This window comes from Takifugu rubripes, chromosome 13 (assembly GCF_901000725.2).
Source record: "Takifugu rubripes chromosome 13, fTakRub1.2, whole genome shotgun sequence".
Classification (NCBI taxonomy): Eukaryota; Metazoa; Chordata; class Actinopteri; order Tetraodontiformes; family Tetraodontidae; genus Takifugu; species Takifugu rubripes.
The window spans coordinates 15,486,496-15,505,923 of NC_042297.1; the positions used below are offsets into that span (position 1 = coordinate 15,486,496).

At 42.6% G+C, this 19,428-nt stretch overlaps 2 protein-coding genes and 1 long non-coding RNA gene across 4 annotated transcripts in view; all 3 read right to left on the reverse strand.

Moving 5' to 3' along the window:
• The window catches only part of pde8a (phosphodiesterase 8A), a 33,789-nt gene extending 28,672 nt beyond the window's left edge, over positions 1 to 5,117 (reverse strand). Inside the window, exon 1 of one of the 2 annotated variants that reach the window (XM_003969869.3) lies at positions 3,593 to 5,098. In XM_003969869.3, coding sequence (XP_003969918.1) covers positions 3,593 to 3,745 — 153 coding nt within the window. In that variant the 5' untranslated portion in view covers positions 3,746 to 5,098. Of the gene's footprint in view, positions 1 to 3,592 lie in introns of both variants that reach the window. The other variant, XM_011610047.2, reaches the window with a different exon arrangement.
• Positions 5,118 to 10,949: 5,832 nt separating this feature from the next.
• gatm (glycine amidinotransferase (L-arginine:glycine amidinotransferase)) lies at positions 10,950 to 14,529 on the reverse strand. The gene is made up of 9 exons (XM_003969870.3): positions 14,377 to 14,529; positions 13,618 to 13,836; positions 13,320 to 13,515; positions 12,958 to 13,148; positions 12,677 to 12,814; positions 12,405 to 12,569; positions 12,259 to 12,322; positions 12,062 to 12,178; positions 10,950 to 11,970 (listed from the first exon to the last, which is right to left on the reverse strand). Exons 1-9 carry the CDS (start codon positions 14,443 to 14,445, stop codon positions 11,858 to 11,860), a joined length of 1,272 nt encoding a protein of 423 aa, XP_003969919.1. The 5' UTR covers positions 14,446 to 14,529; the 3' UTR covers positions 10,950 to 11,857.
• A 2,588-nt stretch (positions 14,530 to 17,117) lies between these two features.
• LOC115252029 (uncharacterized) lies at positions 17,118 to 19,253 on the reverse strand. The gene is made up of 3 exons (XR_003890475.1): positions 19,087 to 19,253; positions 17,415 to 18,388; positions 17,118 to 17,342 (listed from the first exon to the last, which is right to left on the reverse strand). It is a non-coding gene; the product is annotated as an uncharacterized lncRNA (long non-coding RNA).
• Between the last annotated feature and the right edge of the window lie 175 nt (positions 19,254 to 19,428).

Here is a 19,428-nt window from a genome sequence, read left to right on the forward strand (position 1 = left end):
ATAAGCAAAATCCAAGCTGACACACGTGCCAAAAACTCTGTTCTTGGTGGAAATCAAATCTGCAAACCGCTGTGCTGTGCCAGTGGTTGGTACCGTGCCCCGAGCTATAAAATACCATTATATATAAACACATGTCAGCCTTGGCAGAGACAGATGAGCACAGCCCACCTCTTGATCCCAACCACCAGCTGTTAAGATAAACAGCAGGACCATTGAAGTGAAGTGAATCCTTTTTTATGGGCTCCAAAATGGAGACGACATCTATTGTACATTACATCATCACCATCTCTTTATATTATAAGCTGAATGGACCCCAATATTGAGAATAAGCCACTTTTCTATTGGAATTGGAGGAGTTTTTCTCACGTTGTTTGTAACAGCAGAGGACAGAAATAGCTTCTGCTGAGATGGCAACACCACAGAACACAGCAGAACGTAGCTCAGAGTCGTCCCAGAAGCACCAGTTTCATCAAATATCGCTCCGGCTGCACTGCCAAGGTTGGCGCATCCTTAATTGTTTTTTTCTGATCTTCTATATTTTATGATAGTGGGAACGCGCCATTATCAGTCTCCCTTTTCTCGTCCAAGGAAGAAAAAAAAGCACAGTGGATTAATTCATCACAGAGCTGAGCCTTTGCCCTCCCCTGGAATAAATTACCCGATGACTCTCAAGTTAAGACTAAACACACACACACACACACACACCCACACACACACACACACACACACACACACACACACTGCCCAGGCCAGCAGTGTATCATGTCTTACTACAGCACTTAATAAAGCATGATTTACCACATATGTTGTTTGATTCTGAGACCAGCTTATTTGCTGTTGGCTGATGAGGCTAATGGGGTTCCCAGCAGAAATTTTAGAAGTGCAGCCTTGTGTGTTCTCTTGTCATTTCTGCACGCAAGAGGGCTTTAATGAAGAATGGAGAGGGGGTGGGGGTGAAGTATGCCTGCGCAATTCCACCACTTATGTTAATGCCGGCTGGGTGGGAATTAGCCAGCAAACAAGGTGGTACGTATTACCCTCCAGATACTTATAAGCCCAGCACCTTTTATTGCCCTTTTCCATTTATAGTCAGAGGTAAGGGTAAAACCCAGTCAACGCTCACTCTCCAGGGCCAGACCCACTTGATTTCTTTGAGTGGGGGCAATCTGACGGGAAAACATCGAGGCCAGATAAATTGTGTTGTGCTTGGCTGAGGGCTCTCCGTGCCTGTTTAGCTCTGCACATGCATGCACACACACGCGCACACTATCACAGGACCTTGTACTTGAGTCTTATCATTGCCAAAGCAGGCCAGATGGCAACATACCCTTGACAAAGACTCACATCACACCCCCAAACTTCTATTGAAACTTTCTCACACTGTAGATGCCTGCACATGTTCTGTACCAGCCACCCTCTCCCTCTCTCTCTCTCTCTCTAAGAAAATGTAAGCAGCGATACAGCACAATGAACATTTGCATCAAGTAAATTCACTGCTGCGATAACGCCATGCTTGTGTGGTAACTGCCGGCCGTGCGCCGACATTCTCCTTCCTCACATGATGGATGGATGCGTGTAATGCAACACAATTTTTTCGAATCTATTTGAAAACTGGAAGCGAATCTTAACATTTTGCAAAAGAGCTGAGATAAAAAAGAAGGAACACTAATGAGGTGCAAATCAACTGAAATGAAGGCTACCTTTGTCAGAAGATGGCGATGTAGCCAATGCAGGTGCGATTTATTATTTTTTTTTAAATGCAGAAGAAAAGACTGCAAACCAGAAAGAAAACACATAACAGCAATGAGTGGGAAGGGAAAAATGAAAAAGGGGATGACCAAATTATTTTTAACTGAGAAGCTAGCTAGCATTGGCCATGGGTACAGTTGTCAGGAGATAAAGACAAAACACTGATTAAAGGGGGGAAAAAAAACCAGCACGTGAACAGATGCCATCAGCAGAAAGAGGCATCACATGCGTTTCCATCTCCTAATTTACACAAGTCAAAAACAACCTTCTGTGTAATTACAGGGTTTTATTTGATGTTTTCATTGGCTAATTACACAATGCAGACAAAAGCTAAAACGCAGAAATATAACTGATCGTTGAATTAAGGATCACTATAGCATCCAGACTATATAAGGGTAAAGGTAGCAGCTCTGGTCATGATTGAGTGATCAGGCCGTTACTTCCCCATATCTCAATTTAAATCCACCATTTACATTTCTTTCATTGAAAATACTCTACAAACACTGCAACCTCCTTATTGATCTCTTACTGTATGTAAGTAATGTGTCCTTGAATGCATCATGGCATGTTGCATATTTGGGATCTTCAACTGACTCCTTTTACTAAAGGTTCTACATAAAAAGCAGCCCCGGAGTACCTACAGAGGACATTAAACATGACACCTTACAGAGGAGAGATTAACCATTTCCAGCTGAAGGAGATTTGGATTCCATTAGCCTAACTCAATCAGAGGACTAATTCAATCAAAGGCAGCGGGGAGGGCATCTTGATGTTGGGGCATCTGTCACGTCGACTTCTTGTTGCATCCTTCGCTGACATTTGGCCACAAAATTCAGCCTGACAGAGACCCTCAAATACCCTGCGGACCGTCGGGACGAACGCGCACTTACAGTACTGAGGAAAACATCCAGCACAGAGACCTCTAGTCACTGCTAAATTCACAGGATTGCACTTTATACAAACAGACGTTTTGTGTTTGGAGAGGCCTGCAGATGTACACGCAAACATTACAGCGTTTTATTACCAGTCTGCCAACGCTTGAGGCTACATCTTAATTTAGAAATATAATAACTGTTCTGAACTCACTATTGCTGGATTGTGGAATGGGGCCTTTTTGACACAAAAGCCAAAGTCTTCACCGGGTTGCTGCACATAAATCTCACTGTCACTCACATTCTGTCTTCCCGTTTGTTTAATTGTTTACAGGCCAGTGCACAAATAGGCCTTTTTATTTAGTTGTTTATTTATTTTTAGCACTGATGTAAAACACTGGCCACAAACTTTCTTTGAGGGGGGCAAATATGCAGCTTATTGCCGTTCACTTGCTCGTCTCCTTTTCACACTTTTGCTCCATATGAGCTCACATGTGTCTTTCTACAAGCCAACTGTGCTGTTAAGTGCATGAATCACAGATTTTATGCCTTGTTATGATCACGTAAGTGGGGATATCCTATCAGAAGGCAGACACAGTCAATCACAGGCCAAATTTGTGTCAGATAGAAAGAATCAGCCTTGGCAGCATGTCGGTTCTGTGACAAATTACACACGCGGGCCTGAAAAAGGCAACAAATGCTAATTCCATCATCATTCATAAATATTTCAGCTGGGTCTACAGACCCGTGACCCTGTGACCTTTCAGAGAGTACGTTTCATGGCATAGGTCTTAAAAAGGTAAAGTAAGCAAAAAGACGTTTGTCTGTAATGTGGTCCATGAAAACACACCATAAACATGTCACAAATCAGCCAAACTGTGGCGGAGAACTTTATCTAAGACACACCACGGACCCTTGAAAAACAAACGTTTCAGCCTCTGTGTTATGGTAATGAGTGTGGGGTCCCTCACCTTGCAGTTGGGGGCTTTGAGGGGTAGTCCAGAGAGAGGATTTCCTTGATGCTGAGTGGCGTTAGTCTGCTGGGGTGAGTGGGAATCCTCGGACTCTTTTCCACTGTGGTAGACCACCCTATCAGAGATATGAATACTTGAAGCACAGCCCATGCTTCAACCCACTTCAGCCTTTTTTTTTTTTTTTGCACAAGTGCTTTAATTTGAGGCTACCCTAGTTTCTAGGAATTTAGGTACAAGGTATAAAAGTTCCACTCTTCCCTTTCAGGGATTCATTTTTAATATATATCTATATATATAAATATGTATCATCTAGGCCGCACCAGTGCTGGTACTCCAACTGCGCTGACATAAGGCATGGATAATATCTTGCAACCCCCAGCCAGGAAGCTGATTTCCTCTCTTTTTCACATGAACTTAATTGGGGGGGGGGGAGTCTTTAATCAAAACAGCTGTCTTATTTGGGAAAACTTGATCCCCTTTTTGCATCAGACGGTTTTATCCCTCACTCTGTCTCCTTATCAAGCCTTCTTCGTACCACATCACCATTTCCCCCTCAACTTCACTGTTATCTACCAAGTAGGCCTGAAAGGACACCACGCAGTCCCCCGCCAGCTTCACGCAATAGTTTTATCCATTTTAGCGTCCAAGGTTTCATGTGTGGTCGTCCTCCCCCACCCCGGAGCCATCAACAACAAAAAAAAAAAAAAAAAAAGAGGAAAAGGATGCCTTTTTTCTCTATGACAGTCTGTTGGCCCACTTCAGCTCAAGAAACGGGCCACAAACCGGTTCTCACGACACTTTGCTCCAGTCCTGAGTGGCTCATCATCAACAGGCTGAAATATTCACACTGCAGGCTGGTCTTCTGGCCGCTTGGTCCGATGTCAAAACCCCTGGGTAAAACATGTCATGTAGTCCGACAGAACACTCCATTTATCAGGCGAGATTCATCGGTTCAGGAAGATCTCGATGGATGGTTTTGCAATCTCCATTCACGCATCCGCTGCCCGGTTGAGGATGATCCGCCTGAGAGGTCCAAACCCGGGTGCATTTGGCTACCAGGCTCGACGAATCTCTCTCATTCTACCTGGGAGGGAAGGAGAGGATGTAGAAGCTGCTGTCAGCCTTGTAAGATGTGGATGTAGCCTCCAACCTCTGGAGAATGCAATCGCTTAAGAGAGACACGCAGTGAAGGGGGAAAAACCCCTTTAAAAAGGAGAGAAAGGCAGAGAGAGAGAGACCGCTCCGTGCGTAACAAGTTTCGGATCTAGAATCGGGGACGGCGCGGTTCTCCACGGCTGACGACAGCGGAGTTAAGGCAGAAGCGAGCTACATAACGCTGATATTGTGTTTGTCTTTTCTCTGCCTTTTCTGGCGTTTGCCCTTCTAATTCTTCAGTGCTGCTTGACAGCGGCACATCCAATAAAAGCACCCGCAAGGATTGACCTACAGCCTTTACTGACGTTAATGCAAATGAGCGCCGCGCAGCTAATCGGCGTCGTGCTCTGCGCCGCTGGGTGGTCCTTCGCTTTCCGTGGGAACTTTGAAAGCCTGGAAAAAACCCTCCCGCAGCCTGGTTGCAGGTCACCTGCCTCTGTGGATTCTGCGGATTCCTCGTAAAAATAGAACTAAAAAATAAGACCCGGCGAAAACAGCTTCCGGGTGATCATTTCACCTCAGCTTCCGATCTGAGTGTATTTGTCGTTTGTTGTTTATTGATCGCAATTATGCAATTATGATCCAAATTCATCTGTAAAATTGTGTAAAAGCACCTTAGACAGAGCCTAAATAAGGTAGTTGTGGATTCGGTAAAATCATTGTTAGACTCCTGATTCCTTCTGGACAGGCCAGTGCTCACATAAACTAAGCATGGTGGTCGCCCTCTAGTGTTAGGCTGCAGTACCGCGCTATTTTATGAGGAGCGATATTCCATATAAGCATGTTGCTTTTTGGAGCATGTCGCCCCTAGTGGCGAGATAGTTGTACTGGTGGTGAAACCCAGAAACAAAGAACGTATTTAATCTATTCATGGAGATGCTTCAAGAAAGGAGCCCTTTGACCCTTCATGCAGGAAAACTGCTATTTACTCCACATTCTTTTTGTAAAAGATTCCAGTAAAGATATATAATTATGTGCTATTGGGCTATTCATGATGCTTTGTCTCTTCTTACACTTCATTTGATCAATTAAAATGGTGTCACACAAACATTAATTGGCCTCTGGACAGGAAGTTAACATACAAGCAAATGTGTGTGTGCTCATGCATGTGTGTGCACGTGAGCATATGTGTAATATTCAGAGCAGTTGCCTGATCACATTTTTTGTATTACAGTAAATGTTTTGGTAATTTGCCTAGGTTAATCACATGAGTCATGTGATTTTACTGTAGGTTTTTGCCTTTAATGATTACTGTCATCATGTTGTCACTCTCTTAAAGATCTCATCCAAACTCAAGCTGTTCTTCAGAATATCTTCAGAATTCTTCAGAATAAGTCTCGTGGTCTTTGTTTTTACAGGCCTTCCTGGACCTGTGACACTCACCAGTGATTCCAGTTTGTTTCTGGAGATCTAGCAGGGTCAACATATGCAGGGACGGTGTAACGTGATGGCCACAGAGCTCTTTTATGAAGTCCGATGGAGACTCTGGACAGGTATGCTGGCGTTCTCTCCCCTCTGAGCTTCTGAGGCTCCTTCACAGGTGTCTGTGTAGATTCCCAATCATCCAGGTCATAGTAATCCAGGGTAGATGTCAACTGGACTGTTTTTCTTCACTTTTTAAGACAATTCACCTTCTATCCAGAAGGCGTCTTCAGTTCTGAACTCGCTGGGGACAGAGCTTGAAAATAGAGCCCTTGTGGACCATTAGCATGCTAATTATCTGGGTGGTCACCTGAGAGTCGTTGGTAGGGTCATTGAACCAGTTTCAGTTGGTGTGTCTCCCCATTGTCTGCAGTCCAGTTGACACAGAACACTACCTTGGACTCCTTCACAGGTGTTTCGGTGGATGCCCTCAGAACTCACTTCCACATGAGGACAATCACAACACAAACATGGGCCCTCTCTCCTCCATCCATCAGAGTAATGGGTCAGGGCAGTTTTTGGTCTGTAGGAGGGAACCAGTGTACCCAGGGAGAGGACATCCAAGGTCCGCAGAGACCTGCATTCTGCTGCAATCTTCTGTGATCTCACCGCCGACCCGTGGCTCCGCCCACCACTCCTATGGTCAGTGAACACATCATCTGTCCCCTTTGTTGGACCTGCCAGACATCTGTGTGTTGTGGACATGCCGATGATAACCAGGTCTCACAACTGTCTGCTTACTGACGCTCTCACTTCCAGCTTCACATTTGATTTAAATGAACTTTGAAACTTGTTTAAACAATCCTTATGTAATGAGTGGATTTGTAAGATCCTAATGTTAAAACAATGAACAATATTATGGTTATCTACACTGAACTGCTACATGAGGGAGATTGTATTATTTGTATTATTATTGTAGTCATTTTAAAGTGTATGCTGCAATGTACTACTGTAGGCAGTTCTTGTCATTTTAAATAATTAATTTGTCAGAAAGAGAATAAAGTTTGTGTTTGTGTAATCATGACTCCCTGCCCCTAGGGGAGACGGATGTTCTGCTTTAAGTAACACAATCATGTGAGGGTTTGATATTTATATCTACTCAATGATGTGACCACTATAAAGGGCAGGGCTCCCTTCATGGCTACTCGCTGTATTTGGTTTTTAATTAAATCATAGTAAATATGGTAATAATGTCCCACACTCAGCCCTCATATAATACCTATCTGTGTGTATGGATGTGTTTGTTTGTGTTTTGAAATGACATTTTTATATGTTTGGCTGTCACTGATCATTACTGACCGTTCTGCTGATGTCCTTAAGCTGCAGGCTGATGTAGAAAATTAAACTTGTTGTGTGGTTTTACTTGTCCTGCTGTCAAACATCTGGTTTATTCTGCAATCTACAAAATGTGAAGATGTCAGTCTGGTGTTCTTCCCCAGTATAAACCATCAAAGTCCATTCAGATGTGTACTTTTAGGGCAAACTCTGCACATTTTAACGCTGAAATAAAGAACCCAACATAATTGAATGTTATAGTATTATAATTCCTATATAGAACAGATTTATTAGGCTACTGAAGTTAGGAATATATACAATAACATTTTCTTTCTTTACTTGATTAATATGAAAACTCACAAGAATATTTCTGCGATTGATTTGATGCTATTGTTTTAAAAACTAGATCCATTTCAAGCGTAAATGACCACTTTTGCAAAATAAATGTGTGGCTGAAATGGACCACATGAAACTTTTGTTGCACAGAAACCCATCCAAAAATTTCCTCAGACTTTCTTTTCCTGTTACCAGCTAATCGCACTGTACCTTCACCACCGTGGGTCTGAAGGTTGACCAGACCCACGCAGCTTTAGCGTTGTTCTCTGTCGCCTCCACATGGTGGCAGTAGAGCTGTGAATTTTCACGTCCTCTCCTAAGAAATGGTTTATTATCCTTAACACAGTAGTTTGAATTGAAATGATTGCCTTTAGCTTTATTGTTTTGTTTTATTTTATACATTTAAAATTTAATACAACTGTCATCATGCAAAAAAGGCTTCTCTAAATCATAACTAAAATAAATCACGTGTTTTAAGCATTTTCCCCATAACTAAATATGGTTTAATTTGTTACAGTACTCCCCCAAATCAGCAATATACAGATTTTTAAAGATGTAGTGTTTAGTGTCTCCAGACACACTAAATTGTTAATACTTACCTCCCTACCCTGCAGTCATATTTGTGTGTGCTTCATCTGTGTGCAGTGCGCCGGGAGGTTCCTCTTCTTGGTCATCATGCAACGGAAAACATTCATTTAGAATAGAAGGGTGTAGGAAGTGAAGGAGGCCTTGTTAAACACATCAAATTGCAGCCTGGATCCCCACAAATGTGGATTTACTGTTGATTCTTTCTACTCTGTATTAAGAACACATTGAATCCAGTCAAGTTTTAATAGCTGTTTTTAATCAACACCAGCATATCTGGCATCAAGTAAATCTCCTGAGAGACCAACCATCGACATAAGTTAATAATCAAAGGAGCAGGAAGTCACACAATGTTATTCAGATGGTAAAACAGAGGGACTGTTATAAAAAATAAACCCAAATTTTAACGAAGAGAAGCATTTTTATGGAGCTGTGACCTGCAGCTAACTAAGTTTCCCACTCATTTCACCATCACCTAATAACATACCTGTCTGTGTAATTACAGTGAGGGGAACAAACGGTGCACGGACAATCCCGGAGGGACGTCTTTCATGAGTTACCTTGAGCTTTTAATGGTTGTGCCTTTAACTTTGAGACAGTATCCAGTCGAGGATGTTGCAGCCCTCCAAACGTGTGGTTGGAAGTGTTTGATGGACCTTGTTTAAAGTCTGGCGTGCCAGTGACAACAGGACAAATCCACTCATGCTGATCACCACAGTCATATCCTGAAAATGACCTCTTTTAACAGATAAGAATATATTGTTTGGCATTTAACTTATTTCTGTTTTTCGTGACAGACGGGAGTCAAATAAGGATCTTGAAAGCAGACAATAGTTACAGCAGCTCGGGGTCATAAATCCACTGTATTACTCTGTTCACCTTTGCACGCTCGTCTTAAAGATCGCCTTATCGTTTCGTTCAAGCCACTACAAATGCAGCGACAGCATTTAAAAAAAAATTGATTGCATTATTGATGCCGTTTAAAATGTAATCAATCAAAGACTTTGGCAGGTTAGGGCGTCTCTGGCCTAGTGTTGTGGACTTAATACAGAGTGTAAATTGACCTTTACTGAAGGGAATCAAAGAATATGTTCTCATGCAGAAATGAAAGCCTGATCATTACCAGAATATAATCAATTTTTCCTGTTTGAGGACAGTTGATGAGGCAGCCGCAGTATTGCGCAATTCGGCAGCTGTACAAACAAGCTATGCATCTGTGAACGTGGGCCAGTGAGTACTGATCGGGGTGGAAGCAAGTTTAAACAGGCGTGAACAGAAGCAACCTGACGTCAAGTGAAACTGACCTGAGATAACTTCAATCAAGCCACAGGCCTAAACTTTGTCCACAGGTAGCACACACCCAGGTAGGGTCGAGCCAAGCCCTCGCTGTGATAGGCGTGTAGCAGCTACATTTGCAGCATCTTTCCAACTGTGTGTGTCTGTTGAAATGAAAATAAATATCTTGCTTTTTCAAAATTGTGTTTGATGTAGAAAACAATTATATAATTACAGTTTACCTTTAAAACTGGAGGGAATTGGTCTTCTTGGACACCTCTTGGAAGCATTTGGCACATGCGTGACTGTATGTGTGGTTCCTGTCTTACTCGGGTATTTACTTCCTCGGGCTTTACATCTTTACGCATAATATGTGATCTTTTAGACATTATTCAACTGACTTATTTCAGTTTAGGATGAACAATTGCGAGGCTTCTATACTGCCCAAATTCAAAACGCTTTACGCGTTTCTCGCCACTAGATGGCAGCATGTCTCAGGTGACTGGGCTGCCAGATTATTCCACCCCTGCCTGTTAAACAAATATAAAGTGAATCATGTTGTACCCTGTAGTCGGAAAAAAGGTTCATTGCTTAACAATGAATTCTAATCAATCAATTGAGAAAAGCAGTAAATAAGGAGGGTAAAAATGCAGGTGGGCACTGCTGCGACAGCGGGCTAGTCTGAATAAGTAGATTTCCCTTTAAAGTCATCAGCAGAAGCTGCATTATGTAAACCTATAGGCAGTATGTTTCAAGGGCATCAACTAGAACCTCAAGTCATCTTTGACTAGCAGTCAATGCACGTTGCTATTTTATTGTTAATGTGTGATTAGAATGTAGGAGACACGTCACAACTACTTGACCCAGCATCCATCTGGATTTTTTTGGACTTTATGTAATGAATTAGGCCTATGTGATGCAATGGTGCACTCACTGACCCGATACTGGTTAATGTTTGCACACATGTTGCACCAAACGTGTTAAGCGTGGCGCCGCGCTGAGTGCAAAGTGTGAACCAATTCCAGCTGCCCAATTTATTCAGATAAATTTGTGACTATTCATTTTAAGTTTATATTCTTCAACTATTTTATGGAATCTATGACATTATTCTTTTAATCTGTTGTCATTAATTATATCAGATAATTTCACCCTGACTACAAAGTCGGCTTGTGGTTTATGACAATGCAGAAATCTGCAAGGTCTGATTGTATTTTGTGATAAATGTAATCAAGATCAACCTAAGATAAGATGCATAAAATGAAATCATTCCGATGACCTTAATTCTAGAGAATCAATGGAAGACATGTTTCAGTTTTAATGCATTTAATGTTTCAAACAAAACATCTATCACTTTTGAGCCAAAACCTCCCAAAAATTCAGCACATTATAAGAAGCAGCCTTTATCCAACTATAAAACACACATTTTATCTTCCTTTGCTTAAGCATATCTGACTCGCACAAGCACAAAAGCAGCCAAGCGCTGAGAAGCATTAACAGCATATAACTGGCCCAGATTTGCAGTAGAAGAAAGGAACAGAGGCAAAAGGTATACAATATATGATATGGTCTGCACACATTTGAAGTAAATATATAAAAACATTTAAGTGATGGGAAAGTCCAATCAAGAGTATGAAAAAAATATTAATAGTTCAATAGTTTACAAATAAGAAATACGTAATATAATAAATGTATAATGACTTAAGTAACATTGTTTAAACACTTTCAGATTTTAAAAAAACGTTTGGAAAAAACCCTTTCCTCCTGTGCCCTTGTTTAAGATAATCGCATATACCAAATTGTACCTTGTCCTCAGATTTATGACTCTCAGATGTATAGGCCATAAATAAAACCTCACCGTAGCCAGGCCAGAAATGCAGTTGATATTGAGATGACTGATGAGCGAATTCACTTGTTGCAAAAAAGATTGATAAATGGAAGTAAAGCTGTCTGCTAAAAACACTCTGACATACAGCAAAACAATTCATTTGATTAGGCCTCAAAGATTCAGTCCAAGAACTTTGATATCGCTATCAATCACTACTACTATGCATATGTTTCCAAAGAAAAACAGCAAGAATAAGCTAAAAACACCACAAGTCGTCATCTACTCGTATCTACAATTAATTGCGAATAACGATTTAACAATTATGGCTGAAAATTCCGGACTGAGGCTTAATTCTTAAGCTCAATAAAAACTGCCTATTTCTGGCAAGGCTAGTGAAAGTAGGACTGCAGGGTACCACGGCGGCGGACATCGGTTGTCCAGCAGTGGAAGCCACCACCCAGTGAATTGGCATGACGTATGTTCACTTTGACAGTCTTAATGCCTGCGGAGAAGAGACCAAGTAGCATTATGGGAATGTGCGCAGCATCTTTGATGGTAAGGTGGGATGCAATGACTGGGATGTGTGATCGTACCAAGACTCTCAAACATTTTCTGAATGGTGGTTTCGTTGGCATCGACCATGACGCGCTTGTTGTCCAACATCAGGACATTCATGGACAGCCATTTGGAGGACATCCACAGTGGGTGGTCTATGCAGACATGGACAGATTGCATTTAAAATAAAACCTGCTGAACTATATGAGTAGCAAGACGCCGTTTAAACACTGACCATCAGGAATCAAGGGTGTGGGAGGCTTCACGATAGTCCAGCCAGCCTTTTTGAACATCTCAATCTAACCAGAGTAGAGGAAGAAAAAGGTTAAGCTAAAGTTTCTTCTGCTCAGGATGAGCTACCTGTCTGCTTTGATATCCGACCTGCTGACAGGGGCGGTCAGGGTTTGACAGCACCAGCCCAGGCCCAATAATGTTAAAGGTGGCATCGATGTGCATGGGGTTAGGATCCTTGAATGAGATTATGTGGACATTGTAGTCCGGCGCCAGATGGCGGCGCATCCACTCAATTCCCATGAAATTTGTAACCTGTGACACAATCAGAGCGGCTCTGTTTAGAAAGGAACTAAAGATCGTCTGCGTTTTCTGTGCGTTTTCTTCACGTGCAGAAAAGAAGCGAGAATATAAGCGTATACCTGGCTCCTCTGTACAAACAGATCCCTCCCAGCTCGAATGAAATCAGCAGCGTCGAAGCAGGGTTCGTGCTCTGTGGTCACAAACTTGCCCTGAGCGGCCAGCTTGTGTCGGTCCTCCACTGTGCGGATTGGATACTCCTAAAGGGAACCAGACGGCAATAAAGCTAATTGCTCTGTCATAACAACACAAGTTCCAGGTAATAAAACTCCTGTATTAAAAAAAAAGACACACAATGCAGAAGTGATTGCACACATTTATAAGTGTCTGAAATGAGTCTCACCTGATCATACAGTTCGTCGGACATGGTGGGTTTTGGAGCAGTGGTCCATTTAGCACCTTTTCTGAAGTACTCCTTGATCAAAGGTCTATAAGCGCGGTACTCAAAGAAGCGGGCCCTCCACGCCATAGGAGCCTCTATGATCTCATTTCCTACAACCAGGAGGATGTCCCTGGGCATGGCAGCATACATGCCTGTGGAGCATTAAAAACCCAGCACCTCACTGTTTGAATACAGGCAATATTTTAAATGCCCGTTTTCAGTCCTCTCCCTGTTAAAGACAGGGGGGACTGTGAGGGAGATAGAATCGTGATCCAGAATTAGCAGGTTTGAGACATTAAGAGGTCTGAAAGCTGATAGTTTACCACTTGAGGTGAAGTCAGGAGTTTTGTATACCACGGACCAGTCCATGGGTTCTGGCCTCCTCACAGTGACACCCTCATGGCGTAGAATATTGCACATTTCTTCAATCTCCGCCACGGCTTTTTTCAAGTGGTCCGCTGGAAAGGCCTGGCCTCCATTCTTTTGGTAGAAAGGCCAATACTTCTCATACGTGTTGGCCTGTTAAAAGATTGCAATCGTGACTCCACTGCAGGCTCGGATTTGTATTCACGCGTTTCAACTGCATCTTTGACCTCCTGCCGTGCGTCTTTCCCCACTTACTTTCACTTCCACGGTGAAGGGAGGCACCTGGGCGTTTTCAGCACGACCCACGATCACCTCCTCCAGTGGGTCCCATTCATTGTAGCTGCACACGGGACACTCTTGTTGCTCGGGCTCAGTAACATGTTCCTCGTCGATCGCACGCTGCGACTGCGCAGCTGCCGCGCTCGAAGTGCTCTGAAGGGCCCTCTGCGCCCATCCAGTCACCGCCCGGCCGACCTGGGGGGCAACAGGCTGCTTTCAGACAGTTCCTTAGGACCCTTTTCAGACAAATGTAGCGTGATTTTAAACAAAAGACAGAGAGATTTCTTTTGGGGTGAGAAATTAGAAAATAGCAATTTGTTGCACAAAGTTTTTGATAGAAAAAAAAGAGTGACCCCAGAGGTTTCGGCCAATATGTTTGGCACCAAAGCACACCTATCCTTCAGAAATCTATCTGCAGAGACAGCGCTGCCTCCGTTCCAGCACTTCTGAGAGTTCCAACTTTATAACAGCTGTCGACGCTCACTCAGATACCAAAACGCAAGGGTGAGGGGGGGGGAAACCCCTACATAAAGCATAGGATCAAGCGATGAGTTGATTGAGAATTCTGTTGCAGAACCCGTGATTTCTTTTCAAATAAAATAACAAATTAATCTCAAGTGAAAGAAGCCGCTCAGGTGTAGCAGAAAACATATATTCTTTATTCTTTGTGGATATGTGCTTTCCCCCAGCCTATTTAATAACACAAGAAAAAAATGAAACCACCATAATACCAACCATGGCTCCGATCAGATGGGCAGCCTCAGCCCCTCTGCTACCTCCTCTCAGACACCTGACTCGCAGCATTTTCCAATGTAATAATGAGTATCAGTGACGCCAAACGGCAGCGCAGAATCCTCCTCTCGTTTGCTGACAATCGAAGGCGCCTGATTAGCTTTATAGCCGAGGATCTACGTGACTCGGACACCATTGGCTGCTTCCATGCTGGCCAGCAACGTGACTTGAGAAAAACCTCTGAAACACAATCCTCCTGCGCCAGCAAATTCTTATCTGTGGGTAGTAGCGTTAAAACGTTTCCAAGTAAAGTAAAGTATGTGAGAATCCCGTCATTTAAAGACGGGAGGCAAAGAATGCATTTCAAAAATATGTGTATTGGCATTTTTGTACAAAATAAAAACGCCTATGAGGTGTTTCCGCCCTAAATCAACCTGTACCCTAATCAAAGTTTTATTTAAGTTGCTGACACACATACCCTCTTCTTTAATCTGCTTCTAAAATGCCAATAAAGCCACTAAATATATCCCCCTCGGAGTAATGGCTGTAGATTTTCGTGGATCTCAGCTTACTCAAATGCCATGTTTCAACACTTTTACAGGCTGGAGTGACATCAGTATATCACGCAATTACAGACATACATTTATGACATATACGTGGACGTGGAAGGGTGAAACGAGTGGAAATATGACCAGACATAGTCGCGGTGCGTTCACATGCTTGTCTGGGGTGTGCTGGCCACGAGTGCCTCTGCTCAGATACGATTGGTTCAATGCGGTCACCGTCAATTGCAGAGCAGCAGGGCCGACTACAAGAAAAAAAGGAGTTAAATATATTTTTCTACGGTGTAGTATTAGAATGTCATGCTGTTTAGTGTTCACGCACAGTAGAATTCTTCTTTTTTAAACAAAGGGGGTTTAATCTTCAATTGAACCCTTTAGTTCATATTTTAAGGTCACATTGCGACATCTAGTGGACACAAAGGAACCTTAGATTTCGGAAGTCTTAACTGGTGAATTTGGTATCAGCAAATATAATTCTAATCGCGTCTATTCCTGTAATCAGCAACAGATATCAGTCATCTTAATCAGGAGCTTCCCACTCCAGCAGCAGCCTCTCAGCTATGATGCAAAGCAGGTTGGACTGTGGTCCAGATATGCTGGATATAGTCCGGTTTTGCAATAAATGTCAAAAACAAACCAAATAAACACACAATGGACATTAATTGTGTTTTAAATATATTTTAAAAATGCATTTTAAACAGAGTAAAAATGATTGTCAGTGTGACTGCATGTATGTCCAAATAAAGAAGAATATGATATTTGTCATTATGCAATTGCTTGCACTGAGGCCAGATGCATGGCCAATCTGAACTGCTGCAACTTCACTGTCTGCAATGGCCCTGTGCCGCACAGTAGTGCCAGATCCAGACATTCATTTCCATTTCCAAGGCACTCCAGGAACTTTGGTGTTATAATCCAATAAGATGAATAGGAGAACAGTAAACTACCCATCTGACCTATTAATGTCATTTCATCCATTATCTCATGACCTTAGGACACTTTTAGTATGGAACACATGGTCTATGATTATTATTGTTAAACCTGTGGGTTAGATCATTTGGATACATGTCTTCCATGTCAAAAACACAATTTAGGTCAGCGTCATCAGATATTCCACTGAGTTTAAACAGTGGAAATCAAAGCCACTTTGTCACTCCAAAATTTGACTCTGAGGGAGTTTGTGGCGCAACCTCGGCAAGAGGGCGATAAGCAGGGAAGGCAAAAGCGAGAGTTGAGGTAGGACAGGGAAGAGCTGAGAGTGTGCTGGCATCAGGCCCCATGCTGGTCACCTGATGCTAGGAGAGAGATACAGTGATGCACCCTTTCATGTGGCATGCAAGGTCACAGCAGGATGGCTGCTGGAGGCATATTCTCTGCAGGGAAGCTTTTGCAACAAAGATTTTCAGGATTTCAGGTCATTTTGACAGATTCACCAAGATTCCTTAACTTTCTGGAATATTTGTGGAACTATTTTTCTGTTTTTTAATTATCTACTGTATCTATCACATTTATTTAATTGGCTTATTCAAAATAACACAATAAATCTTGTGCCTGAGCATGTGCATAACATCTATAGTGTTATCAGAAACGCTTCAGTGAATCTGTTGAGTCACAGCAGATTGTTCCTTTTTATGTGATTGGATGGCAGGCCGAGCACCTTTCTGCAGATGCATTTACCTCAGGTCCAGATGTGCCGGTCATTCACACCGATCATGCCTCTGAAGCAGAATCTGTCTTTGATTAGCTTCAGAGGGACGTAAAATGCCAGGTGTCCTCACAAATCATGCTGAGATCTTAATATAACTGTGAGGCATCTGTGTGGCAGGACACCGTCTTGTCTCTTTGCCAGAGATGTACTGAGTTACTCTTCATCCTTTAGCTCAAGTTTAGCGCCGTCACAAATGTGTGATGCCGTGTCAGGTAAGTAGTTTTGAGACTGGTTAAAACAGTGTTATTTCCTTTTGCCCTTAAATTTGTCCACTCGTTGGATCCGTGTCCTGAGCTGTGTTGATCAAACTAACCAGCTAATGTCTAATTTGACTAACAAAACAAAAACTAAGTGACAACACCACCCTAGAAATCTCACCCGGGAAATTATTCCAAAGTACAATTAAGTACTTTAAGTACAATTACAAGTTCATCCTTTAATAATGATTATTAAAAGTTTCAAGAATTCACACATACAGAGAAAAAAAAGAAAATCCGATATTTTCCTGGGGTCAAGTGAAATAAATAGCCGATCTGAACATGACACTTAGATCATAACTCTAAAATAATCCAGCACACGTGCACACGCACTGTTAAAACACACAAGCTTAATCAGTATCTTTGATGGAGCCGCAGGCAGCATCGGATGCAAGACCGTGGAAGACGGTGATGTCATGGAAGATGATCTGGGGACCTGACCTGTGGATGGATTCAGGACAACTGAGTAAAGGAGAAGTTGGAGATATTAATGCTCCTGAAGACAGGACACACAAATGCCTGTGCCAGGGGAGCTGCGGGCCGATGGCAGCTTGGAAAATGGTTGTCACCGATCATCTAGATGGCAGAAGTGGCCACAGAAGGTTGTTGGCCTGGCTGACATGTTATGGGAAGAGGCTTGACCAGGCCTGACGAGTCCAGACCTCCAGCAGTCCTCAGTATGGTGCGGTGGACCATGCTGACCTCTGTTTCATCTGTTAGGGTCCTGGTTTCCAGTTGCCAGACACAACACAGAAGTGGTGGGAGATTGCTGCTTATATCCCAGGACATCTCATGATGCCTACGGGTGGCGCGTCCTTGTCAGATCTACACCTGCGTACATCCATCTCCAAACATGTGTGAGGATAAGTGACCCACCGTTACACAGAAACATGCCACCAGTAGCAGCACCCAGTGATCTCAGCCTACGACTCCTGGGTTTTAAAGGTGTATCAGCGATGTGGCGACAGTATCGCCGAAACAATGAACATAACAAAGCTTGGCTGGAACTTAGACACACAACATATGAACATATAAAAGCATCACTATGTGCTTTACAGGCTCTTACTCTCTCTTACGTGCTTGTGAACATTAAAAAATAAAGGCGTGATGGATTCAACACTTGCTGTACATGTAAGGATATACACAAGGAAGTCTGTCAGTGATTCCCTGCACTGTACTTTGACAGATAAAGAGCTGGCATAGTCGCAGACATTAAGCTGATCACACCAAAGTCTCGACTTTTTCACATCATCGTTGGTAGCTCATTTTGTCCTTCAGATTGCTGGTGAAGAGCTTATCCGTTGCTTTCCCCTGGGTTTGCTGACATGGATGGAATTTTTTTTGTCTCCCAGAGTGAAGCACAAGTCATTTACCTTTCCTTTCCTTAAGACAAAGGAGCTGGACTTCCTGGGCTCGGTTCAGTCATTCCTGCCCAAGTGATGAGCCAATAGAGACCTCGAAGAAGCTGCCAACAAAAAATTCACATTCTGCAAGAGAAGGAAATATGCAAAAACATTTTAGATATCAGATTTCTCCAATTATTATTATCATCATTGCAGTGGAAATTCTGCAAGTTGTGGAACTGACATGCAGGAGACTCAGATGACTTGTGCTGAAATGAAGTTTACTGATCAGGAGAAGTGACACCAACACAGCAACAGTTTATTCATGCAGCACCAGCACCGATTCTGATAAGACGTTTGTACCGAGAGGTATATATGGCAAATGGAAGGTCACTGGTTTGTGTCAATCATGTACGGCGCCAGCCTGTCTGTCTTTCACTGTCCCAAACAGAAGATGCTAACCTTGGACCCGACAGAATCATCTAGCCTGTTTGTCTCTTCAGCTTTGCTTTGTCTCTGGGAAGAATAAAAAATAAGATATGGTGACTGAGGGTTCAAAAGCTCCTGCAGGACACTAATTGAGAGCAAAGGTCAATTCTACAGTACAAATTAGAATTAAGAGAGAAGTAGTCATTTTTATTTACTATTATTGTTATTATTTAAATCACGCTGTCTGGCTCTAACAAAACAATAATATTGAACAAAACTGGAGAGGCAGTAACAGGTACAGTACTTGTGGATTAAGCCAAGTTTGCGTCTTGTTCCAGCTTGGATGTGTGTTTATAGACTCTAGCGGCTAATTAAGGAGCAACAGCAGGGCGCCATCTGCCGGTGGCTATTACCATTAAATGCTGCTGCAGAGGAACAGTCTCTGAGAAGTTCTGATGAAGTTCTCCACTCTGATCTCTTCAAAACCCTGTTTCATCTTCCAGCCAGTCAGTCAAAGATCATGATGGAAGTGTCACTACTTGCAAACATTCAAAAGTGAAATGTATTTAATCACCCACCGTCTCAGACTCATTTCACCAAAATGACCTGGCGACCCCATCAGGACGTCCGCAGTTCATCTCGGGAAAATTTGGGGGATTTCCAAAATAAAGCGAAATGTTATGTAATTCTGGTATGTTAATGTTCTGAAAGTTTTCATTCAAACATTCTTCCACCACCCCCTCCTATTTTCTCCC